This window comes from Nilaparvata lugens, chromosome 14 (genome assembly GCF_014356525.2).
Source record: "Nilaparvata lugens isolate BPH chromosome 14, ASM1435652v1, whole genome shotgun sequence".
Lineage (NCBI taxonomy): Eukaryota > Metazoa > Arthropoda > Insecta > Hemiptera > Delphacidae > Nilaparvata > Nilaparvata lugens.
Window position 1 is genome coordinate 16,576,883 of NC_052517.1, and position 27,408 is coordinate 16,604,290.

General features: G+C 34.2%; 1 protein-coding gene across 1 annotated transcript; it reads left to right on the forward strand.

Annotated features, from left to right (window-relative positions):
* Positions 1 to 604: 604 nt before the first annotated feature.
* LOC111047179 (gastrula zinc finger protein XlCGF17.1-like) lies at positions 605 to 19,460 on the forward strand. Its single transcript, XM_039440971.1, has 5 exons — positions 605 to 787; positions 12,739 to 12,877; positions 16,492 to 17,067; positions 17,152 to 17,376; positions 18,553 to 19,460. The coding sequence occupies exons 1-5, from the start codon at positions 785 to 787 to the stop codon at positions 18,603 to 18,605; spliced, it is 996 nt and encodes a 331-aa protein (XP_039296905.1). The 5' UTR covers positions 605 to 784; the 3' UTR covers positions 18,606 to 19,460.
* The last annotated feature ends 7,948 nt before the right edge of the window (positions 19,461 to 27,408 follow it).

Below are 27,408 nucleotides of genomic sequence, written 5' to 3' on the forward strand. Positions count from 1 at the left end.
TTGTCCACTTTTATACAGTCACTGTTAAAAGTGAAAATAAAATATTCTGGCAATCAGACAACATTGCAAAGCTAGAGAGAGATAGCGCTATCTGTTTTGTTGTATGATAGAAAAGGACAGCAACAGTATTGTGAATCCTATCTGCCATTATAAGGTGGACCCCACTATATTAGAATGCGGAACTTTCTAACAAGATGGCGGATTTTTGTGCCAGGGTACTATAGACGAGTTTCAATACTGTCTGTTGATATACTGTGGTCGGTGAGGTCCGAGTGTCGGAGTTCCTCATCATCATTAAGCACAAGCTCTGGACTCTCAAGATTTCAGTCCCTAGTGTTTTTTGTTATTATTATTATACAAGTAACTTATTACTTATTTATGCATTGATAGTATTTGAGTATTCAAACTGTTTTGCATATAAAACACAGGTCAAAAAGTAAAATATTAGAAGATAGTGAACAAACAAACAATATAATTTGAATATTCACAAAATCATAACAATCAGTGCCACTCTTGGAGATTTTACATAAATTCGTGGTAAGCAAGAACTTGATATAATTATTATCAGCTAATATTTTCCATTCTTTTGTAAAGCATAAATTCAATGCATAATTAAATATTATGTAGAGAATAATATCAGATCCTCTCAGCAAAATGTGAGGTTATGTTAGGAAATACATAGCCTTCACTATTTCATTCAATGAAGAAACTCACCTAAAAATATAAGTTAGCCCCATAGACTGTGAGCCCGATATCTTTCATTAATGTTTTGGATGTAATCTATATGGTATGTTATTATGTTTTATTTCTATTATTGAATTTCCAGAAATTAGCCATCGGTTATTCATTACTAATTTGAAGAATTTTTTCCTAACCTCACATTTTGAATAATTACACTACCTACTTATTCAAATCATTATAGGCCTTTTCACAGTTGAATTGGCTTTTGAGTAAGCCTGAATAAAAATTTTAAACATGCAGATTAGACAACATAAAACTTGAATACTTTGTAAATGCTATTAGCATTTTTTATAAATAGTACTTCATACTTCTCTCTGTCATACATCAGGTAAGGCGTTGTAAATCCTCAGGGCTAGTATTGAAAAACAATCCTTCTTCTTAAACAGCCTGCAGAAAGGGATGTCTATTTTCGCTTTTCCTCTTGTGTAGGAGTCTGTTTTCTCTTCTCATGAGCAAGTGGAAATTATCCCTTGCCTGCAATAGGGAGAGCCAGACATACCGTAGGTTTTTGATTGTATACCGTGAGTATTCTCAGCTTAATAAAGATGGGTCGGCATTGGTCCAAGTAGCCCGCCAAATCCAGAATCCTTAGAGCTTTCTTCTGCTGGAGCAGTAAATCTTTACAGTCTGGAGCATGTCCCCATAACTGAAGTCCATAGTTGATATGGCTATGAAACATAGCAAAATACACCTACACCAGATGCTTCCTGGAGATTAATAGCTTCTTTTAAATGTCTTAGTGAACAAACAATATTCTAGTCTCTTGTAGGGTTCAGTGCTGGTTGCACAAACGCCAGTTGAATTTTAATTGTGATTAGTTCCACGAGAACCATTCAGAGAAACCGTTTTATCAAAAAGACCTTCTCTGATTGGTTCTTGTAAAATTAATCATTGTTAGAATTCAACCGGCTTACCGGCTTTTGTGCAACCAGGCCTCAACTGTAATATGATTGTGAATGGGAAAACATGCTCACAGCCCTTTCTATTCCATTCCCAAATACATGGCCTCAAACTTGAAAAACTGTCAAATAATTGTTAAAACAAAAGATAATTGAAAAAACAAAAAGGGCTACTATGTAAGTGACTATAAGGACTTTGTGACAGTTTGAAAATGATATCTAGATATATTTCATACCAAGGAACAATGCCTTAGAATATTGGTAGGGAACTTGGAATCACTCTTTATATAGCACTGCTATCAAAGATTTGGAGTTGATAAATTAAAAATGTGAATACCTCTTTCTTCTTTCACATTATATTTTGTAATAAAAAAACTCAATCTCTTACTGTCAACTGTCATCCTAACCTTTCTAACATAATATACAGGGTGTTTCAGAAGTAGTGTCGAGAATTTTAGGGTATTGTACCTGGATGCTAGGAGACTACAAATGTCATATTTGAAGTGTCCAAAACTCAGCGGTTATCCTTATAGCTGCCATTTTGTTTTTTTCACTTAAAAATTTTTATCTCAAGAACGAAATGTTGTATTGATCTGAAATTTGGCATGAATATTTATGCTATAAAGACTCAACTATAAAAAATAAAAAAAAAATTTTTCGTTGACATTTTTCAAAATGGCGGCCATTTTAAATTTTTGATGGCGAATATCTCGAAAACCGTCCATTTTACAGAAAATTTACAAGAGACAAAAAAGTTAGCAAATCTTTTCACGATTCCAATGATACCTAATTTATTAAGATTGGTCGAAGAATAACAGAGAAATTGATTTTTTTCGAACTGCATGCATGACCACTTTTCACCATTTAAAGATCAATATTAATTTTTTTTATAATTTCATGAAAACCGTTCTTATTACAGAAATATACAAGAATAACTTTCCTCCAAATTTTATTTTACATTGAAAAATATTAATTTCACTCAAATCGGTTCACTGATACTAATGCAGCAATTGCTCAAAATGCCGTCCTTCAACTTGATTACACAGTCTGCACCTTTCAATCATGGACCGTCGAACTGCTATAAAAGCATTTTCATCATCTTGAATGGCACCTGCTGCAGCAACCACTCTTGCCACAAGGTCTTCTTCGTTTTCTACTGGCGTGCTGTAAACAAGGTCTTTCATATGGCCCTAGAAAAAAAAATCTAAAGGGTTGAGGTCAGGTGAACGTGCGGGCCACGGTACTGGTCCACCCCGCCCAATCCACCGCTGACGATAGGTCATGTTCAGAAAGTCCGTAACAACATTTCGGAAATGAGCAGGGGCACCATCATGTTGAAACCAAATATTATATCTGTTTGCAAGAGGCACATCTTCCAAAAGTTCTGGTAGTATGTCTCTTAAAAAAGTAATGTACGTGGGAGAATTCAGACGATTAGGAAGAATGTATGGTCCAATCACGCGATTACCTAAGATACCCGTCCAAACATTCAGCGAAAATCTATGCTGATAACCACGCACTTTGACCTCATGAGGATTGTCTAAGGCCCAGACGTGACTGTTGCGAGAGTTGAAGATTCCTTCTCTTGTAAAGCTGGACTCATCGGTAAATAACACATTTTCTAGAAAATTTGGTTGGATAATGTCTTGCTGAAGAAACCAACGGGCACAATTTACTCTTGGCTCATAGTCGCGTTCAACCAATGAGTGAACTTTTTGAAAGCGGAAGGGGTGAAGTCTTTCCTTGTTTAGTACACGCCACACAGAAGAAGCACTTGAATTGATTTGCTTTGCAACTGCTCTCGTACTCGTTCTAGGATTGAAATCGAATTTCTGCAATACTTCCTCTTCAAAAGCAACATTTCGAACTGCTCGAGGCCTACCAGCAATTACCCTGTTCCGTTCAAATGAACCAACTTCTCTCAGCCGATTGTGAGTTCTTGTGAACACCTTGTCGGAAGGGAGACGGCGGTTTGGAAATGCAGCTGCATACATTCTTCTTGCTTCGGTCGCATTGCCAAGAGCTGCTCCATACATGAAGTGAATATCGGTGTACTCCAGCGAACTAAATTCCATTACAATAATTAAATATTTGTGTAGAAGCAACGTAAGAAAATATTGAAACTGGAAATTTAAGATAGAAATAAGACCTAGGAAACGTGAGACTAAGAAATAGGAAGCACTACATCTGGTTCTTTACTTTTAATGAAACAACAATACTTTTACAAGACAAACATTATCATCTGAAAACCATTGTAAAATCATCTGTTTGCCCATATGGAGCCATACCGAGTTTCAAAGCTTCATCTTAAATACATCTGGAATTAAAAAATTAATATTGATCTTTAAATGGTGAAAAGTGGTCATGCATGCAGTACGAAAAAAATCAATTTCTCTGTTATTCTTCGACCAATCTTAATAAATTAGGTATCATTGGAATCGTGAAAAAATTTGCTAACTTTTTTGTCTTTTGTAAATTTTCTGTAAAATGGACGGTTTTCGAGATATTCGCCATCAAAAATTTAAAATGGCCGCCATTTTGAAAAATTTCAACGAAAAATTTTTTTTTTATTTTTTATAGTTGAGTCTTTATAGCATAAATATTCATGCCAAATTTCAGATCAATACAACATTTCGTTCTTGAGATAAAAATTTTTAAGTGAAAAAAACAAAATGGCAGCTATAAGGATAACCGCTGAGTTTTGGACACTTCAAATATGACATTTGTAGTCTCCTAGCATCCAGGTACAATACCCTAAAATTCTCGACACTACTTCTGAAACACCCTGTATAGGCTGCTGGTTGGTTGATTTCTAACCCAACATCAAATAAGCAATGTGTTATTTTTTCAAGTATTCATGGATGAAAAATAGTATTCCACAGTTTTTTCTAGTCTATAGTTAAGTGATTGGACGACACAACTGAGTTTTTAAAAATTGAAACTTTATTCACACTACAACTACAGAAAATACCAAATTAAAGAATTTCGGGAGCCGAGTGCTCTCGTCAAGAGTTTGAGTAGAACTAAATGAAAATAATTAATTGAGACATAAAGAAGACATTGCATAGTCAGCTATATTCTATAACAATAGGGTTGTAATGCTATTACTATAGATATTTAACTCCTCCACCCCTAGACTGAAGCTGTCCTCAGCGATCAGAATTTTGGGTTTGGAGGCAAGGCCCAAGAACAAATGTTGGGGCTTGCAAAGTTGCTGCTACATTAACATTTCTACAATTATTTCGTAAAGAAGTTTTAACATATTTAATAAAGTTATATAATATAAATACAATAAATATACTAAGAATAACAATAAAACATAGAATAAAAATCCAAATATAATAAGTATCGTCTTTTGCAATGCTAAGTTCTTCTATCGCTAGTAGTGTTTCAATCTTAATATTTGCTTCATATATAATATCAAATGAAAAGTTTGTTTTTAATTTACAAAATGGAACTTCAGATGGGATTGATATATCACTTTCCCAATATTCATGTATTTTAGGATGTTCGAATAACTGTTCTGACTTATTAAGATACAATAATTGAGTTGATTTTGGATATAATGTAGTGTTGTTTTTGTCTGATAAAATAATAGCTTTGTTAATTTTGTACAGTAGATATTGATTGATAATTGGAATGAATTTTACAAAAGAAGCAGATTCATTAATTACTAATTGTTTACAGTTTTCTAATTTCTTATCTTCTAACACTTCACTTATACACTTATTTTGTATCACTGTCACATTTCTGCAGTAGTAGTTGTCACACAAAAATTCACATTTACCAGATAAAATTTCGTCATATCTCAGGATAAGGGAAGGATATTCATGAATGGTGGTAACTTCAGTATTACGATAAACAGGATAGGATAATAAGAAGAAGGTTTCATAAGTAGGTGATTTTAAAGGGAATTCAATGAAGTAGGATATATATTCTTTATATATTGAGCAGTGTACTTTTGCTAATTGCCATAACACTTCTGGTTCTTCAGAAATCAATTTCACATTAGATTCAGAAATAATATTATTTTTTTCTTTATGGGATAATATACTAGAATGTAGAATATTCAATCTACAAAACTCCAAACTAGTATCTAAATCACTTATTTTATTAAAGAGCAAACTTAATGAGCTAAATAAAAGGGAAAATTGCTGGTTCAGCTGTACAGTCGTAGTTTCATTTGAGAGAGTTTTGAAATAGTTTATAATTTTTCAAATTATTCCCATGAATCTTTTTCACATCAGCATTAAAATCGTCAATGAGCCTTTTGTTTGCTGAAAATTGATTCTCAATATTATGCTGTAAGCGGTATTCATTTGACTGAACTTGAAATAATATTTGGTCGTATTTTTCTTTGTCATTCGCATCCATGTTACCGGTTACCCATGAAATAGCTGAGCCAAGTCCATTGAAAAGTCCATGCTTATTTCTATTTTTGCTGATATTGATGTGATCTAGTTTTGTTTCTGTGTACTTTAAATGCATTGTTATGATGTCTAGACAGCCTTGATCGATATTGTGTTCACGCAAAGTGAATATTGTTCTTTTGATGGTATTTAATTCGATACGCAACATGTTAACATTAATATTATGCATGTATGTGAAGGTTTCATTTATTATGAATGAGTCCTCAATTTTGATAGGAGTGATGCCTGATGTTTTACTTAGATCAGTCAATCTATAAGGGTTTGCTGGTGTTAGGAACAGCATCAGAAAAAGAAACATTGTTACCTGAAACAGATAAATTAGTTGATTTCTTTTTCTTTCGAGCTCGCTTCTCTCGATTCGGGTGAAGTTTGAAGGGTCGTTTCTGATCGCTCTTGGATTAGTAGCTAATTGAGTTTCCTTATTGTAGTTCACTTTGAAAAATTTGGGTTTGTCCTTTTTATCAAACGTTGTCTTTATGAAGGGTTCGTTAGGCATTTCAAAATCTTTTTCTCTAGTTTGATTTAAGCGTTCAGTTCTATTTTGTTTTTCTTGACCTACTTTATCTTTTACTAGTTTGTGAATAGTTTTCAGTTTTTCTAGATAGGCATTTGTTCTTTCTTCAGCAATAAGGGCTTCCATTATTTCATCAACATATGGATTTTTCAATACACCAAAAGTCATTTCCATAGGAGTTAGTTTCAAAGTTGAATTTATTGTGTTATTGAATGCGATAATTGCAAGTTTCATATTATCTTTGGGTTTGTTGTCTTTATTTTCCATTTTTATAGCATTAAGGAGTTCAATGAGTGTTGAGTGTGCTCGTTCTAATAAACCCTGGGAATCTGGATGTCCCGGTGTTATATAATAAGGTTCTATCTTATATAAATGCAAAAAATCTCGAAGTCCAGCATTGTCGAATTCATGACTATTATACATTTGGATTGTTTTAGGGCATGGAAATAGAGAAAAGTAATCATTCAAACAAGACTGTATTTCAAGTTGGTTCAAACTTGTTAGTGGATATGCCATGAGTTTTTTCGAGAAGCAATCTATTATCATGAGGAATTTTATTCCACTGTATTGAAACGTGTCAATCTGTAATTTTTCGAAAGGTTTGTCAGGAGTTGGGGTAATTTTGTATTCAACTTGAACAGGTCTTCTATCATATTTCACTTTAGCACATACTGAACACTTATTTATGTATTCTGTAATGTCTTTAAGCATGGTAGGCCAATAGTATTCTCTTCGAATGTGGTTATAGCTTTCATTAATTCCACGGTGATACGTTTTTCCTACATGATAATTGGTTACAACTCCTTTTTGTTCCTCTGAATCAGTTATATCCAAATTCAGATTCTTATATCTCCTAAGTTTCACAGAATTGAAATTAGCAATGATAACATTCTTAAAATTTTCGAAAATCATTTCATATTCTTTTTTCAATATACCTGTCCTGGAGCAAAGTATCCCATAAAGTGTGTTGGGTTTCAAGTATTGTATACACACATCATTTATTTCTTCAGGAGTGGATGAACTTTGAAAATATAGAGTCAATCTGTTTTTTGTAAAAACTTTTCTGATAACAGGTTCTTTGTTGCCACATTCTAAAATGATTTGATTTTGTTCAACATTGATTATTTTGTCATCTTCCGCAATAACTACTTGTTCATTCGAACTCTCCTGTGAATGTATTGTAACTAGACTACAATTATCAACTTCTAGGTCATTAGCATCATTATCATTAGCATCATTATCATTATTTACAATATTATCCCAATCAGAATTGTTAGTTTGTTTGGCAGATTTGCCTACATGTTGAAGAAAATCGTCAAGTGTGATGGTGTCTACTGAGGGAATGTCTGTGTTAGTGTTAAATCTAAGCAGTTTGTCCATGTCAAATTCATCGGGGTCATCGAGATTACTGTTATTCTCAAGATCCTGAAAGTCATGATTGAAACCACGAAAACCACTTTCGAAACCTTGGAAAGGTTCGTCTTCATCATTTTCCATCATGTTAACGTCAAGTGGGCGTATTCTTGAAAGAGCATCGGCTACTTGGTTCAATTTACCTTCCACATACTGTATTGAAAAATCAAATTCTTCTAGAAAGAGTTTCATACGAATTAATTTTGAATTCTGTTCTTTTATGCTGTGTAGCCATTGAAGAGGTTTGTGATCGGTTTCGAGGTGAAGAGGTGAAGAGGTATGGTCGAAAATGTTTGCATGACCAGACTATAGCTAATAATTCTTTCTCAATCATAGAAAGATTTTCTTCATGACAATTAAGTGTACGAGAAGCATATGCAATGGGTAAGGTTTTACCATTGAATTTTTGTGATAACACTGAAGCTATAGCATAATTGCTAGCATCGCAAGTCAGAATATATGTTTTTGTGAAGTCAGGTAGCTGTAAAATTGGATCGTTTTGTAATAGAAGTTTTAATGTTTCGAATGACTTTTGATATTCTGGATTGTTTGGATTGATTTTAACATCTTTTTTCAAGGCGTGTGTGAGAGGTTTTGCAATCTTAGCGTAATTTTTTATCATTTTTTGATAATAGCCTGTCAATACTAGAAATTGCTTAATTTCTTTTTCATTTTTTGGGATTGGAAAGTTCTTGATTGCTTCTAGTTTTGAAGGATTGGGTTGAATTCCGTGTTCAGATATGATATGTCCTAAGTATAGTAATTCTCATTTAAAAAACTCTGTTTTGTCCAGTTGGATTTTTAGATTATGATCTCTAAGTTGTTTGAAAACTGATTTTAGATGTTTCAAGTGTTCCTTGAGATTATCGGAAAACACAATTATATCGTCCATGTAGACTAACACATTGGGCATTGTGGAAAACAAAATGTTCATTGCACGTTGGAAAGTAGCTGGAGCGTTCTTTAATCCAAACGGCATTCTCAAAAATTCATAATGTCCGGTCTCAGTTGAAAAGGCAGTTTTTGGAATTGATTCCTTTTCCATTTGAATTTGGTGGAATCCAGAAGCGAGATCTATCGCTGAAGAATAGGTAGCCCTTCCAATTTTTCCAAATAAGTCCTCAATATTTGGGAGAGGATATTTGTCCTCAATCGTTTTATCATTAATCTTCCTGTAATCTAAAATGACACATATTTTACGTTTACCGGAGGCGTCTGATTTTTTGGGCACTACCCAAATTGGACTGTTATATGGGGAGTTGGAATGTTGAATTATTTTATTCTGAAGAAGTTTGTCAATTTCTAATTCAACGTCCTTCCTAAACACTTGAGGGTATCTATAATTTTTAGAATATACAGGGATTTCGTCAGTAGTGTTGATTTTTAATTTCAACAGATTAGTACTACTTGTCAATTCATCATGTTCATGTTTGATGATTTCAGGAAAATTCTGTATTAAATTTATGATATGTTTCCGCTCTTCGACATTCATATGGTCCGTCCGAAGAAGTTTAGGAATTTCTCTTATAATATCCGATTTGTTTGATACATCTGAGTTATCAATTTCATCATTGTCAAAAATAGTTTCTAATTCTTCTATCTCCATTGGCTCGGGGCTTATGGTCATGAGCTCATTGGAATACACTACGCACTTACATCTATTTTCTTCTATACTAACAATACTTTCTTCAACGTAATAACTTTCATGAGAAACAGCTTTAAGTAGTCCTGTCTTGAGATTAGGAATCGACCTAACTGGTACAGTAACAACATTAAATCCTGGTTTCAATTGAATTTGTTCATTAGAGTTAATCACTGATAACAACGGTTTCAAAATAGTACGATAATCTAACATGTTGTTTGTATAATTTACATTGGCTTTGAGTTCTTTCAATGTTTCGTGAGGGGTTCACATAGTTCTTTGACGATCCAGTGTCAACCATCCATTTACGGTTAGCGTGGTCGACAAAATATGGGAGCGACTTATTTATGATATTCAATTCAAATTTTTTGGGGGTGTTTCTGCTGAGTGTGTTAGGCCTACCCCTAAAAAATGAGCCTGCATGTTGTTGAATGCTTCAGTAAGTGAAGTTAGCTGGTTATGCATGCTTTGGATTTCATGTCCGAAAGGATGAGATGAGTTGTCTGTCAAGTCATCGTGCATGTTTTGGATTCCGTTTCCAAAAAGATTAGATGAGTTATCTGTCAAGTCATCTTGCAAATGATGCACTTCAAAGGGAGATTTTGAGTTTAGTTTGAAACGATTAGAAGGATTTGTTTGAACTGTGCGCATGCTGAAAGTGTTTTGTGAATCCCACTTACTATTATGTGGTTGTCTGAATTGAGGATTGTTTTGCACAGGCCTCGGTTGCTGAGGGAATTGAGCAAATTGATTTTGAGGAAAATTTTGTTGAAAGTTTCTGTTCTGAGGGGATGTTTGCTGTGATCCATTATTCTGTTGGAAGAAATTCGGTACTCAAGGTTGCGAGAAGTTGTTAGAAAAAGCTCTGTTGCTTGCTTGATAAGCATGGGTGAATGTGTTTGATCGCATTGGCGTTTGATTAAAAGCTCTTGAATCAATTTTATTGATAGTACTGATAGTTGATTCGAAGTTCAAGCTCCTTATAACAATACTACAGTCATTAATAATCTTATGTCTAGCATCATCAAGATCGTGAATTTGGAGGATTTGCAAATGAGAGCCCAAAGTTGGATGTACTCCGTGAATCAATGTACGAGTAAGAGTTGCATTCAACTGCTGCATTAGATTAGTCAAAAGTTCACCTTGGATACCATCTAGTTTATATTTAGTCAACACAGTTGTGCGTTTTTCATCCAGGCGATTAATGAATTCGATCGGGTGTTCATTGGAATAGGATTTCATGAAAGTAATTTCTGCAATTAGGTATGGAACGGACCTGTTGTCAGCAAAGTTTGTTTTTAGAGTGGCTATCAGCTCTGTTACAGGTGTACAATTGTTATTAAAAACAACTGATTCTGTGGGTCCTGAAAGACGGCTTATGGCTGCCCTGAAAAGGAGCCAGTGATTTTCTGATTTTTCAACAATGTTTTCACTGCAATAGGACACTAATAATTCATTACAAGTACTAATAAAATGTGGTAGCTTATAGCAAGTACCATCATAATGGGGTATGAATTTGAGAATATCATGAGGAATTTGTTTCGAGATATTAGGCATTGTAGGGTTTGGTTGAGGAAGAGATATAACGAAATTACTCACAGTCGATTGAGGTTGGTGGGTGATGTTCCAGTTGTCTTCAGCATTGTTGTCGACGTCGGTGTCGTCTTCTCCTTCGGATGATATAAGGACAGCAGGAATCCTCCTGAAGGTGGCGAGATCTCGGTCCCTCTGTAGAGTCCTCTCATCTCCTGCGGTGGCCAGCGTGGGGTTGAACCAACTGCTAGGCTGGATACGGTTACAGCATGATGGTGATAACAGCTTGATGATGGTTTTCCATTGAGAAGTACTTGAAGTCGTTTTCATTTATGTAGTTTGATTTGATTTACACTTATTAACACTGGTGAAAGTTAAGTTCTTGTTGTAGAAATTTTTGAAAGTTTGAGTTTACTCTGATAACACTTGACTTTGTTATCTCGTTGGAGAATAATTTTGTAGTTAAGTGGTAGATTTTGGATTTTGAAGTTGAGTCACTTTCACTATGAGTTTCTCGTTGGAGAAAAATATATGGGTTGGTTCACGGATGAAAAGGTGGAACTCAAAGTTTTTTCATTGCACAAGATAAAAGGTCTTGTATCCAAGTTTAATGAACGTGGATGGATACAACAATAAAACTTTCCGCGATGTAAGTTCGGGCGCCAGTTAAGTGATTGGACGACACGACTGAGTTTTTAAAAATTGAAACTTTATTAACACTACAACTACAGAAAATACTGAATTGAAGAATTTCGGGAGCCGAGTGCTCTCGTCAAGAGTTTGAGTAGAACTAAATGTAAATAATTAATTGAGACATAAAGAAGACAATGCATAGTCAGCTATATTCTATAACAATAGGGTTGTAATGCTATTACTATAGATATTTAACTTATGGAGCACTTATGAGATGTTTGAAATGCATTTGCCTTCTTATATCTGAAGTTACATCTCACTTATGCTTAAAAGAGCTGTATAATAAGTGTGTTCTATACTAGTGAGCGCCTGGGTTGGAGAACTCACTCATCAACTGTTGTATTGATCTTTGAAATCCACATCTTGTAATTAAACAGAGTTGGTGAAAATTATGGGAATATATTTTTTTGAAATTCGCAAATTGTAATTGAACAGTGTTGGTGAAAATATGGAGATATTATAATATTGTTTTTCCTTTCACAAGAATAATTTGACAGTGGATAATTCGAAATCATGTGTCAGTGCATGAAGGTCTGTATGATAGCTGCCAAATTGCATAAGCTGTTATAAATGAATATGAAAATCACAACAATTTTTCTTCTTATGCACTTTCAATGTTATTTTTATATCCTGGAAAAGGATGAAGGAGTGAGTCAATTTTGTTGCTCAATGAACTTGATCTGTAAAAAGTTATAAAGAGTAGTCCTAAGTATTCAAAATTTGAAGCTGAATGTTAAAATCTTTCTAAAGTTTATGTAGAACATACAAACAGATGGATAACAACTTTGGCCTTGATTAAGTCAAAAGTTATAACTCGCTAATGCTCAATCAATGATATTCCTGCCATTGATTGTGAATGTGTATGTATTGCAGATGGCGACAGTTACTGTTAAAAAGGAGGAGGAGGAGGATGATAGCAGCCAGCAATCAGCTGCAGTGGAAGATGATTGCAGCCAACAACATTATCTAATCCCTGGCTACAACATGATCTTCATCAAAGAGGAGGCATATGGTGAGATGCATTCTATCACTAACTGATTCTTGATTGACCAGGGTCCACACTCCTTGCTTGGGTGATTAGATTGTGGCCAGCTTCCTTACATGAAGTGGTTTGTTGTTTGGGTGTGGAAATCCTGTGTAAATGCTACTCCTGAATGGGCTGTCTGCCACATGTCAACCATGCACATTTACTGGATAAAGAATGTGTGACTTGTTAGGCTAGGATTAGGTAAATAATGAAAAGAGGTCAGGTTTAGATGAGGAAAAGGCTAGGGTCCGGTTTCAGTTTCAAAATGGCAGCATTCTAGTGATATTGTGAAATTTTTTAATTAGGAATTCAGAAGAATTTTGTCTTTTTAGAAGCCAAAATTGTCCACTTGAAATGCTGAAATTTTTTCTGCCACTTATTTTTATTTCTACCATTGACAACTAGTTCCTTTTGGATGTTCTTCCTTCTCATATCACCCAATCTTTTTTCTATCTATTCACTTGAGTTTATAGCTTTTGTAATGTTCTATGCTTAAGAGTTTCAATGCTGATACACAGGGGTTTAAAAAGGCAGATGCTTGTATTCTATATAAAGTGTTTCAGATGAGTTAAGAGCTGGAGTTGAAGACAGAAAAATGTTAGGCGGTTAGGGTCAGCTTTCCAATGACAGAGGCTAGGGGAAGGTGAGGGTTTTTTGTTGGTGAGAAAACAATGGATGAACAGGTAGAAGTTCTAGTGACCCTTCAGTGGTCGCCTATTGTTAATGTGTTTCGACATTTTCATGGTCTATTGTTAAGGATTTCACTCTGAGGAATAAATTGGTGGCCCAGTCTGATTACTTGAAGGAATTTTCAGCTGTAAACCAGTGGTAGCCTACATTGATTGGATAAACACACACATTACCATCGATTATGAGTACAAATTTAGTCAAACTAGGAACATATTATTTTTTATAAAGATTATGTTCTTTTATACTTATCCTTATGTCCTATCATATTCAGTGTACATGATGAGACTAAATACATTACATAGACAGATCATCAGCTGATGAATAGCACATGTGGTGTGTAATCACAAATCGTATGTAACTCAAGTTAGTCTGTATACAGCCTGTGAGCAAGTTGAGTTTCATCAAAATGAACCATTAGAAATAGTTGAACAACAAGTACATGAACACTGATCTAGATGCAATAATAAAGTAAGAATACAAGTAACAGGTGAGGTGGAAAGTAATAGATGAGTCCCTACCAGCTGAAACTGCCTTCAAGAAAGCAGACTTGGCCACTCCGGCCACTAATGAGGGTAATGAAGCAGATTCAAAGGACAATAGAGTGTGATAGCCGAGAGTTGGAGGATAAACCTTTTCGGAACAATAGCCCAGTGTACAGGTAGCGCAGCCCTGTCTCCTTTCTTTATCCCGGGTTTTAGTTTTGCTTTTGAATGGCTGAAGCTTCGCCACTGGATACAGTACTTGTTTACTGTACAGTAACTATATTATTGGGTAAAATACAGCGTGATTTAAAAAGAATACCGCAACTTTGAAAATCTGTATTTAATCAAGGAAACATAATAGAAACATGGGTTGTAAATCAAAATGAAGAGTATTAAAATAAGTTTTTTCCCACTAGAAAATAAGTTTGCAAATGTTCAATGTAGCCCCCTCCAGACACTCGAGTGATATCAATATGATACTCGAACTCATTGCACACCCTCAGTAGCATATCAGGCATAACAGTATGTATAGCTTCTGTTATTTCTTGTTTGAGCTCCTCAATGTAAGCTGGTAGAGGAGGTTGATACACCTTATCTTTAATGTACCCCTAGAGAAAAAAATTGGAGGGGGTGAGCTCAGGGCTTCTTGGAGGCCAGTGATGAAGTGCTCTGTCCCGATCCATTGCCTCGGATAGTTTTCATTCAAATAGGCACAGACAGATGAGTGCCAATGGGACTAAATAAGGAACTAAAAAAACTTCAGAGCTTCCTCTAATCGATGTCTGATAGTGCTTTACTCTCCAATTATTCATTGCAGAGTTATCAATTTTCAAAGTTGTGATATTCTTTTTGAATCACGTTCTAGTTACTGTAGTTTACAGTACCTAGTAAAAAAGAAAATGATTATTTACAAGAATGATTCTCTATGATCTGTTTGCAATTGCAATCAAATTTAATACGATATGAGAGAATTCAAACTCCAACTCATACAATCTTATAGATGTTTGCCTAAAACTTGTAATAAATTGAAACTCCTGTAATTTTATTAAATACTTCTGATATTTTTTCATTATCACAGGCTTTATGTGACTAGGATAAATTGTGCTATGTTTTAAAAAGATATATTGATAAGCATTTAATTGGCTTATCATCCCTCAACTATAGTGAGATCCACGTTACAATGGCAGTGTTTGATTAGTAATGGTATTGCTATCCTTGTCTATCATTCAACAAAGCGGATAGCACTATCTTTTTCTCGCTTTGCTCTGTTGCCAGATTGTCTTTTAGGTATTTAGAATTAATAATTAATTAACAAAATGTTTTATATTATTTATGAACATTCATTAAAAAATATAATTTATTGCTAGATAACATATAATTGACTATTTTAAACAAGAATGAACAGTTAATATTGCATTAATAAACCTGTATCAGCTACCGTCTATGAAAGGCATTGACAAGAAAGAGGATCTGTAACGTTTTTCTCCTATCTTTCTCCACTGCCATTATATCGTGGACCTCACTATATATACAGAATGCCTCATGAAAGGTGTAACAGTCAAAGACCATAGATTCTACATGAAATTTGCAACAAACTGTTTGAAAATTGGCTTTGAACTCAACGAATGTCTTTTTTGAAACTTTTTTAGCACTCATATAAAGATCATAAACATCAAACAAAGTAAAAAATGTTATGAATATTATTTAAAATTATTATCTCCTCTTTCCAAACATATCTTTATAATTGGATTTTGTCTGGAGTTTCTTCAGTTACTGACATTCTTCAAAAATATTGTTAGTAATACTTTACTGAACATTTTCTCTGTTACACTTTCTGAGGACTCCCTACAGTGAGATTCATGTTATAAAGTCAGCACCTCATCAATGTAGGTTAACCTCTGCCAAATTGTTTGTAGACTATGGAAAAACCTAATGAACTGTCATCAAATTTCATATCAATTATGAAAATTCAAAATAAATTATGGGGACATTTTCTTGACAAACAATATTTGAGATAGAGCTGATTTTTAAATTCAATTTATTTGTCATTTTATAGAAATAAAATTAAAATACATTTTTCTCTGCAGTGCATCCTTAAACCATGAATTTTAAACAATATTAACAAAAATATTACAATTAAATTAAAAAACAAAATTCTCCAAAATTTCTAATTATTTTAATGGCATAGACAATTAGTATGTTTGCTAGGAATGAGTAGCAATAATTTAATTTCATTTCAGATGTACTGAATCAACTTCTACCTACTATAGAGGGTAATGGTAATAGAAAAAAAGCAAACGGTTGTCCTATGATTTCCACTCACTATAATGTGAATTTCACTATATATCCTGTTATATGTACAAGATATCCGTAATCTACAATTTATTTATTATTTTTTACTATAAGTTTTATTATTGGTGATTGCAGATGAGCAAGAGGCTGGGGGGAGTTCAGTGAAGAGCGAACCAGAGATGTGGTCTTTAAACTGCAGCACATCTGGCCGAGACGATGCAACAGAAGTGGGTGGACTGAATGAGCATTCAATCTCTCCAGTGGAAAAGTGCACTGAGTCATCTGTGGCTGACGAAAAGACCAAGCTCTACAGCTGTGCTCACTGTAGCTATGAAACACCAAAGTTTTGTCATTTGAAGATACACATTAGAAAACACACTGGGGAAAAACCTTTCAGCTGCCAGTTTTGTGACTACCAAAGTGCTAAGTCAGGTCATTTGAAAGAACATATCAAAACACATACTGGAGAGGAACCCTTCAGCTGCAAGTTTTGTGACTACAAAAGTGCTAAGTTAGGTCATTTGAAAGCACATATCAGAACACATACTGGAGAAAAACCTTTCAGCTGCGAGATTTGTGACTTCAAAAGTTCTATCTCAAGTGAATTGAAAACACATATCAGAACTCATACAGCAGAAAAACCTTTCAGCTGCGAGTTTTGTGATTTCAAAAGTGCTCATTTAAATAGTTTGAAAGTACATATTAGAACACATACTGGAGAAAAACCTTTCAGCTGCGAGTTTTGTGACTACAAAAGTGCTCATTTGAATGGTTTGAAAGTACATATTAGAACACATACTGGAGAAAAACCTTTCAGCTGCGAGTTTTGTGACTACAAAAGTGCTCAGCTAGGTCATTTGAAAGCACATATCAAAACACATACTGGAGAAAAACCTTTCAGTTGCGAGTTTTGTGACTTCAAAAGTTCTACCTCAAGTCATTTGAAAATACATATCAGAACACATACAGAAGAAAAACCTTTTAGTTGCCAGTCTTGTGAATTCAAAAGTGTTCAGTTAGGTAATTTGAAAGAACATATCAGAACTCATACAGTAGAAAAACCTTTCAGCTGCGAGCTTTCTGAATTCAAAAGTGCTCATTTGAATAGTTTGAAAGGACATATTAGAGCACATACTGGAGAAAAACCTTTCAGTTGCGAGTTTTGTGACTTCGAAAGTGTTCAGTTGAGTACTTTGCAAAAACATACCAGAACTCATACAGGAGAAAAACCTTTCAGCTGCAAGTTTTGTGATTTCAAAAGTGCTCATTTAAATAGTTTGAAAGTACATATTAGAACACATACTGGAGAAAAACCTTTCAGCTGCGAGTTTTGTGACTACAAAAGTGCTCATTTGAATGGTTTGAAAGTACATATTAGAACACATACTGGAGAAAAACCTTTCAGCTGCGAGTTTTGTGACTACAAAAGTGCTCAGCTAGGTCATTTGAAAGCACATATCAAAACACATACTGGAGAAAAACCTTTCAGTTGCGAGTTTTGTGACTTCAAAAGTTCTACCTCAAGTCATTTGAAAATACATATCAGAACACATACAGAAGAAAAACCTTTTAGTTGCCAGTTTTGTGACTTCAAAAGTGCTCGGTCATGTAATTTGCAAAGGCATACCAGAACACATACTGGAGAAAAACCTTTCAGCTGTGAGTTTTGTGATTTCAAAAGTGCTCATTTAAATAGTTTGAAAGGACATATTAGAACACATACTGGAGAAAAACCTTTCAGTTGCGAGTTTTGTGACTTCAAATGTTCTAAGTTAGGTAATTTGAAAGAACATATCAGAACTCATACAGCAGAAAAACCTTTCAGCTGCAAGTTCTGTGATTTCAAAAGTGCTCATTTAAATAGTTTGAAAGTACATATTAGAACACATACTGGAGAAAAACCTTTCAGCTGCGAGTTTTGTGACTACAAAAGTGCTAAGCTATGTCATTTGAAAGCACATATCAAAACACATACTGGAGAAAAACCTTTCAGTTGCGAGTTTTGTGACTTCAAAAGTTCTACCTCAAGTCATTTGAAAATACATATTAGAACACATACAGAAGAAAAACCTTTTAGTTGCCAGTTTTGTGACTTCAAAAGTGCTCGGTCATGTAATTTGCAAAGACATATCAGAACACATACAGGAGAAAAACCTTTTAGTTGCCAGTCTTGTGAATTCAAAAGTGTTCAGTTAGGTAATTTGCAAAGACATATCAGAACACATACAGGAGAAACGACTTCCAGCTAAGTGATTATATGATTAATTTGATAACCATGGCTTATTATCGATTTAGCCATGGGCTATTAAAACACTTAATTTACTTACAAAGCATGTTACTTGTGTTGAGTTATCTCTTGAACCGGTTGGATGCTCTTACTATCACTCATGCAATCATGCCGACTCCGGTTTCTCAAAGTGTCGAGTTGTTCTAACCTAAACGTTTATTTACTTCATTTCTAGAATGAGTTTGTAAGTCTATTTTAATCAACCATGGATAGTGAGTGTTTCAAATGCAAAATCCATTTTACGAACATCAAAGAAATCATTGAGTGCTCAGAGTGTAAGAACGTCTATCATCCAACTTGTTCAAATTCTGTGCTACAATCTACAGCCCTAGCAGTAGGAGTTCCATTCAAGAGAGAGGATATCTCCATCGCCCACAGGATCGCTTTAGCTAAGAAAAAAACTAAACCAATCATCGTTCGTTTTGTTTCGCGGACTACAAAACTACTATGGGGAGATGCTGCAAAGAAATAGAAAAACCTGTGTTCTACAAATATTCATCCTAATCTTTCACCTCAGAATATTTACATCAACGATCATTTAACTGCGCACAATAAGATCCTTCTTGGGAAAGCTAAAAACATGGCCAGAAATGGAGAGTTAGCCTATGTATGGAGGGTGGTAAAGGAGGGAAAGATTATGGTTAGACAGAGGGAGGGTTCACCAGCAAAAAGAATTTCAGATGATGAGGATCTTTCGAAATTCATGAAAACTTAATAACTTTGGTATTTGTTTCAATGACTAAATAGCAGGATAACCGAGAATGAACTTGAAAATAAAATAATAGCAAAAAAAGTAAATAGACTCTCTTATTATTTCTCTTTGACCTCTATTTATTTCCAGTTTATAATATGAATTTAGTAGATTTGTTCATACTACTAATTTTATAATAAGGTTGATTGATTTATAATATCATATTGTTTTAATATTTTAATTTTATTTAAATTTTAATTTTATTTAAATTTTAATTTTATAATATTATATTGTTATATAATAATTCATAATTTTGTGGTATCTTGAGGAACCAAGGAGTCGGTTTCAATAATCTCTTATTTTTAATCTTAATTTACTTTCTTATTTCATTTTCTATATGTGATGATAAAACAGCTGTAATATTTATAATCTGTTATCTCTGTTACTAAGACACATATTTAATGTCGAATAAAGCTCGTGTTGAGTCCAATTCTATTACAATTTATTCGACATTAAAAATAAAATAAATGGGTCCGAAAAGAAAAACGAGTAAATGTCAAGATTTAGTCAGTGAAGGAGAAAACGATTCGCAAAACCAAATGCTTGGAAAAATACTGAAACCAACAGTTTTATCGATTGACCAAGATTCAGATGAAGCACCGAAAACGTGGAGACATTGGAAGGTAACATTTTTAAACTTCTTAAAAAACAGTTCAATCCCGAAAAAGGATGAATTGAATGTTTTGATCAATTATGTGTCACCGAATATTTTTGAAAGTATTTGCAATTGTATATCATTTGAAGAAGCTATAACAACTCTTGAAGAAAGCTTTATAAAACCTCAAAATGTAGTACATGCACGTTACTGCTTATCTAAAGCAAAACAAACCCATGGAGAATCAATTGATCAATTCTATAATAAACTAAAACGGCTAAGTTTACCATGTAACTTTCAAGCAGTCACGGCTGACGATAACAAAAGTGAATATATCCGAGACGCGTTCATCTCCGGATTAGAATCATCGAAAATCAGACAACATCTTTTCGAAATGAAATTGCTAACTTTGCAAGACGCTATCTCACAAGCATGAATGTTAGAGAATGCTGAAAACATTGCTAAAGAATACGAAACCAGTTCAGAATATGTTAACACAGTCCTAGCAAACGAGAATAAAAATACCGAGAAAACGACTTTAGTCCGTAATTCTTACCAAAAGAAGATTCAATGCAGATTTTGTGGCTATAATAATCATACTGATAATAGCCAATGCCCAGCAAAAGGACAACCATGCCTAACTTGTAATCGAATAGGCCATTTTTCAAAAGTATGCAGAGCACGAAACGATAAAAAAAAAACAAATGGTATCTGCCACAGTAATTTCAGCAGCAAATACCAGCACTGACCTCTCAAAATGTCTTGTTCCTATACGTGTTAATGGAATAGATACATTGGCACTATTAGACACTGGGAGCACAGCAAGTTTTATAGATAAGAAACTAGTAGTACAATCGAAGATGAAAACTATGCCATATTCCAATTTGATTACATTTGCTTCAAGTGCCTGCAACACTAAAACAACTGAGTGCGCTTTGAGTGAAATATATTTCCAGAACGAAGAATATAATGATTTTCCTTTGATCGTATTGAACAAATGTTGCGCTAGTGTAATTTTGGGACACAATTTTCTAAAGAACTTTTCATCCATCACTTTTGATTTCGGTGGATCTAAAGCAGCACTACAACTGAATGAAGACAATGACGCAAGAAGGCCTACTTATGAAATTAAAAAGTGTGCTCTAGCCCAAGCTACAGTAGAACCTGTCTCATTGTTTCGTGATCTTCAACCGGACTGTCGGCCTATAATAACTAAATCGAGACGACATTCAGAAGAGGATTACTTGTTTATGATGAATGAAGTCAAACGGCTTAAAGATGCTGATATTATAGAAAATAGTCATTCTTCTTGGAGAGCTCAAGCATTTGTTACTTCAAGAGAGAACCAAAAGAAACGTATGGTGATTGACTATTCACAGACCATCAACGAATTCACGAATTTGGATGCCTATCCACTACCACTAATGGAAGAATTAGTCAATAAGGTAGCGCAATATAAAATATTCTCATCTATTGACCTGAAATCTGCCTATCACCAGATACCAATCTTGCCTGAGGAAAGGCATTTCACCGCATTTGAAGTTGGACACAAACTGTATCAATTCAAAAGAATTCCGTTCGGAGTCACGAATGGAGTAGCTGCTTTCCAGAAAGTGATTGATCAAATCATAGAACAAGAAAATTTGACATCATGTTATGCCTATTTAGATGATATTATTGTATGCGGAAGGACCCAAGAAGAACATGATGAAAATTTAGAAAATTTCTGGAGAGCAACAGAAAAATATGGCCTCACGATTAATGAAGAAAAGTGTAAAATATCTATGGAGAATTTAACCTTTCTGGGATTCGAAATTGGTCAGGGTATGATTAAGCCCGATCCAGATCGATTGAAACCACTCCTTGACTTACCAGCTCCAAAAAATCAGAAAGAATTGAAGCGTGTCCTTGGAATGCTTGCACACTACTCCAAATGGATAAAAGAATTTTCAAAAAAGATCCATCCACTTGTGCATAATACTCACTTCCCGTTGAATGAAGAATGCAGAAATATATTGAATCATTAAAGAAAGAAATAGGATCTGCAGTTCTAGTGCACATTGATGAAAAAGTCCCATTCACTTTGGAAACTGATGCCTCAGATTATGCTATTGGAGCAGTATTAACACAGAATGAGAGACCAGTGGCGTTTTTCTCAAGAACTCTTTCCACATCTGAAACTAGGCACTCTGCAGTGGAAAAAGAAGCTTATGCCATTGTGGAATCAATCAGGAAATGGCGACATTACTTACTTGGACGAGAATTTACACTTATCACAGACCAGAAATCAGTTTCATTCATGTTTAGTAATAAACAAACCAGCAAGATTAAGAATGACAAAATCCAACGATGGCGCCTTGAATTGTCAGAATATAAGTTCAATATAATTTATAGAGTTGGAAAAGAGAATATACCAGCAGATACACTATCAAGAGTCTGTGCCACTGTTGGATGCCATACAGATATAAAGAAACTGATAAAAATTCATGAGGACCTGTGTCATCCAGGAGTTACTCGACTCCATCATTGGACCAAAACAAAGAACTTATCATATTCAATAGATGATGTAAAAGAAGTATGTTCCAAATGTATTACATGTTCTGAAATGAAACCACGCTATGCCAAAGGAACTGGCCGCCTTATCAAAGCAACTCGACCATTTGAACGTCTTAATATGGATTTCAAAGGCCCACTTCAATCAAGTTCAAGGAACAAGTATATTTTAGTTCTTATAGACGAATATTCCAGATTCCCATTTGCCTTCCCCTGTCCTGACATGACTACTAATACAGTAATAAAACACCTTACATCACTATTCTCTCTTTTTGGTGTACCGTCTTACATACATTCCGATAGAGGAACATCGTTTATGTCATCAGCTTTGAAAAATTTCCTACTATCAAAAGGAATTGCCAGCAGCAGAACATCGCCCTATAATCCAGCCGGTAATGGGCAAGTCGAACGGTACAATGGAGTTATACGGAAAAGTGTGATGCTAGCCCTAAAATCGAGAGGTTTGAACAACAGTCACTGGGAACAAGTTCTCCCCGATGCCCTTAACTCTATTCGTTCCCTATTATGCACAAGCACCAACTGCACACCACATGAGCGGATGTTTTTACATGCAAGAAACTCAAGTAATGGAAAACCATTACCAACCTGGCTATTGACACCTGGACCAGTATGGTTGAAGAAGATGACAAAAAACTCAAAACAAGAATCGCAAGTTGAAAAAGTTGAATTAATTGAGAGTAACCCTGAATATGCGTTTGTTCGCCACAACGACGGCAGAGAATCGACAGTCTCACTTCGCCAGCTCGCCCCATACCCCACGAGTGCCGATTGATATTAAGGGGGGAAGATTGTGATGATAAAACAGCTGTAATATTTATAATCTGTTATCTCTGTTACTAAGACACATATTTAATGTCGAATAAAGCTCGTGTTGAGTCCAATTCTATTACACTATATCTTTTTAGTCTCTCCATTTTAGGATTTTTTATGGTTCTAGAAACCGATTTTGATGAGCAGATTTCCCTTGAATGTTACAATACGATCGAAATAGAGGATATTTTCCAGTGCAAGACAGAGTTGTTTGGTGATAGATTATATAATTCCTTTCTTAATATAATTCACCTAAATATTAGAAGCTTGAGTAAAAACTTTGACGAATTTTTCCTATATAATTAGTAATTGCTCAGTTGATTTCCATATAATTATTCTGACTGAAACATGGGTGGTTGATGATGATAATTTCAATTTTAGCTTGAAGGGATATTCAGTAATAAATAAGTTAGGTAAAATTAACAAATGTGATGGAGTCTGTATATTTTTCAAAAATAGATGAATCATAGAGTTGAGTTGTGAGATTACTGAAGCAAGCTCTGTCTGCTTGGATGTACAAGTGCCAGGAGTAAAAGATAAGATAACAATTATCGCGGTTTATAGATCGCCTGCATTGAAAGTAGATACGTTTCAGAACAGCTTAGATGAATGTTTGCTATCTCTCAGAAATAGAGCTAATATAATTTTTGCAGGTGACATCAATATTGACTTAAATGATAATAACACCATTTCCAGCAATTATTTTAGCACATTATCCTTAAATGGTTTGAAGTCTTATATTAATAAGCCATGAACAGAGTTCATGGCACCACAGAATCATGCATTGATCATATTTTTTTTTTAAATTCTACTTTTAATCCTGATAATGTAATCAGCTCAATTATCAAAACAAGCATTACTGACCATTTTTGTATTAGTATTCGTGTTGATCTTTCAATTGATTTTTTTAAAGCCGCTAAACCTGTCCATTCTTATAAGAAAATTGACTAATAAATTACTGCTATCTATTGGGGAGGAGAATTGGGAAGATGTGCGCAACCCAAACTTACATGTAAACGATCAAATGCTTTTTTCACTGACAAGATAACTAGTTACATTGAACAAGCAACTGTTAAAGTACATATTCCGCATAAGCTTCAATCATTGAAACCCTCGATCACCAGGGGTCTTGTCCTGTCAATTACTAAAGGTGATAAATTATTCAAAAGCCTCTCAAAGCAACCTTTTAATGCTATTTTAAAAAATGAATTTATCGCTAACAGGAATATGCTGAATAAATTATTGAAACAGAGTAAATTTGATTATTATGAAAATAAAATTAGCCAAAATAAAAATAATGTAAAGAAAGTCTGGGACACATTAAATGAGATGTTGGGAAGAAAACGAAAATCAACTCCTCCCAAAATTGATGCTGATATTTTAAATCTCCACTTTGCCGAAGTAGGTAAGAACTATGCTGAAAAAATGAAAAGCGAAAATCCCATCTCATCTGCGGGAAATAAGTTTAGGGATTCATCTATAAGAGATTATGTCTCTTTTTTCCTAACACCTACTACTGAAATTGAAATATCTACTGTGTTAAGCTCTCTAAATGATAACTCTGCTCCCAGAATTGATAGAATTAGCAATAAATGTTTGAAAATTATCTGGCCTCACATTGTAAAACCCTTATCAGAAATAATTAACCGTTGTTTTTTGGAAGGCTGCTTTCCTGATAGTTTGAAGTTGGCAAATATTATACCGCTACATAAGTCTGGTGATCATAAAGACCCAACAAACTACCGTCCAATCAGTCCGCTGAGTGGTATCTCTAAACTAATTGAAAAATTGATCAAGTCCCGGCTAGTTTGTTACCTACTTAAACATAATGTCATTCATAAAAACCAATATGGATTCCAGGCGAACAAAAGTACAATTGATTCTATAACCCTCTTAACCCAAACATTTTCAAATAACTTCAATGAAAAAAAACAATAGCTACCTTCCTGGACCTAGCCAAAGCTTTCGATACAATCCCACATTCCAAATTACTGAAAAAGATAGAAAAGATTGGCATACGCGGTACACCCCTCAAATTATTTGGCAGTTATTTAAAAAATAGATACCAAATCCTTACTATAGAAAATAAAACTAGTTTTAAACAGTTAAATGATTACGGTCTTCCTCAAGGAACTTTTTTATCTCTGATTCTATTTCTTCTATATATTAATGATATTATCAAACTTGAATTGAAAGACTGTGTGACACTCGCTTTTGCGGATGATACCGCTTTAGTGTTTACCGGACCGTCTTGGGAGGAGGTGAAGGAAACTGCAGAGTCGGGATTGAAGACTGTTAAGACCTGGTTAGATGAGCACATTCTTACACTTAATTCGAATAAAAACGTCTTCGACCTTCTCTCCCAATACGATTGGCCAACCACTTGATCTAGACCACATTCATATTCATGATTTAAACTGTAACTTTCAATCTCGAACAATAGCTGTGGCTGCTCAAAATTGAAAAGAGAAAATTATTTTAAATATGTAGGCGTTATAGTTGATCAGCATTTGCGATGGGATATTCACATAGATAAGCTTTGTAATAAACTCAAGCACTGGATAAACAAATTTTATAATATCAGCAGGTTGGGTACCTAACATAGCCATTTCAAAATTGGTTTATTTTGCCTAAATTCAATCTCATCTCCAGTATGGTATAAAAACTTGGGGTGCATCTTATTCGAATCACTTCAATAAGATATTCACCATCCAAAAAGCATTATTAAAGGCAATTTTGGGCAAACCTAAACGATTTCCAAGTTACAGTATTTTTATTGAATTGAATGTATTAACAGATGAGCAGCTATATTTATAAAGAATTTAATTATTTACATTAATAAACATAGAGAACTTTTCAACCTCCGTGTATATCACCTTACAATCTCCGTCCCTCAACCATTACCTTTGAACCACACAATGCAGTTCTATCCATTTGTAAAAGACAGATTGATTATATTGTGCATAAGCTTATAAATGTGATACCTGCTCTTTTCATAACAGATAATTTGAATGGAAGACTTCTGAGAGAGATAGATATATGGATTGCTTCTTTACATCCTAGGATAAGTGATTTCTTGTAATATTGTAACTAGTATAAGTTTACTATCATTCAAGAATGTCTGCTTTTTATTTTATTATCTCGTATTTTCTTACTTTTTTCTACTTTTCTTCTTTGTAATTTTTTCAAATTTAGATGTTAATAGGAATCCACCAATTTTATTTATCTTAAAAATAATTTTGATTTTAATAACACTCAGCCCCTGCGCTCAGGTTTTTAACCTTTTCAGGGACTTTCCATATTTAATAATAATACCTACTATTCTACTTTTAACTTATTTTGTTAATTGTCAATTGTATTTATGTAACTATAGACATTCATGTATGAAGGAAATAAACTTGCTTAATACTTGTGAATGTGTTATCGACTTATCATTGATCTAATTTTTCAGGTGACAACCTTTAGAGGGCTATGTTATGTTTTATTATTGTTTGGAATAATCTAAAATCGTTTATTAATAACATGCAATGTGAATGGAGATTGTTGCATCATTGTGGCAAGCCTTGATGTGCACTGCAACAAACCTTTAGTGCTCATGTATATTTCCATTTATGGTAATTATACAAATTGGAAAGAATTTGATGCTCTATAGCCTAAGCCTATAATCAGTATGGATTTTTTCCATTAAACTTTGAAAAAGAGCAAAAAAAAAAAGAAATTGGAGGCAAATGTGGTTTTTCAAAAAGTTTTAGTTTATTTAGGAAAGCAAAACTTTCCTTACCTATGGTAATAGGGCAAGGAAAGTAAAAAAGTTGGAAGGAATTCCAAGTGCAGAGCATGTGCTGATGGAAGGTGAAAATATGCTAAATTGTTTCAGTTTCAGTTTTTTAGATTTTCACCGCAGTCAATAGACCGGGGAATTGTCAAATATTAATAATCTAATATTGTCAAATACTAATAATCCAACCCCACAAATGATAATGTACCCTCTATGTATTCATACTGTATAGTATGTCATAAGCTGCGTTTACACCA

Excerpts from the sequence above, each read along its gene's own strand:
- LOC111047179 (XM_039440971.1), top strand. Across the intron at positions 12,878-16,491 it reads CATCAAAGAGGAGGCATATG|ATGAGCAAGAGGCTGGGGGG; the intron begins GTGAGATGCATT and ends TGGTGATTGCAG. Across the intron at positions 17,068-17,151 it reads GAAAGTACATATTAGAACAC|ATACTGGAGAAAAACCTTTC; the intron begins ATACTGGAGAAA and ends ATATTAGAACAC.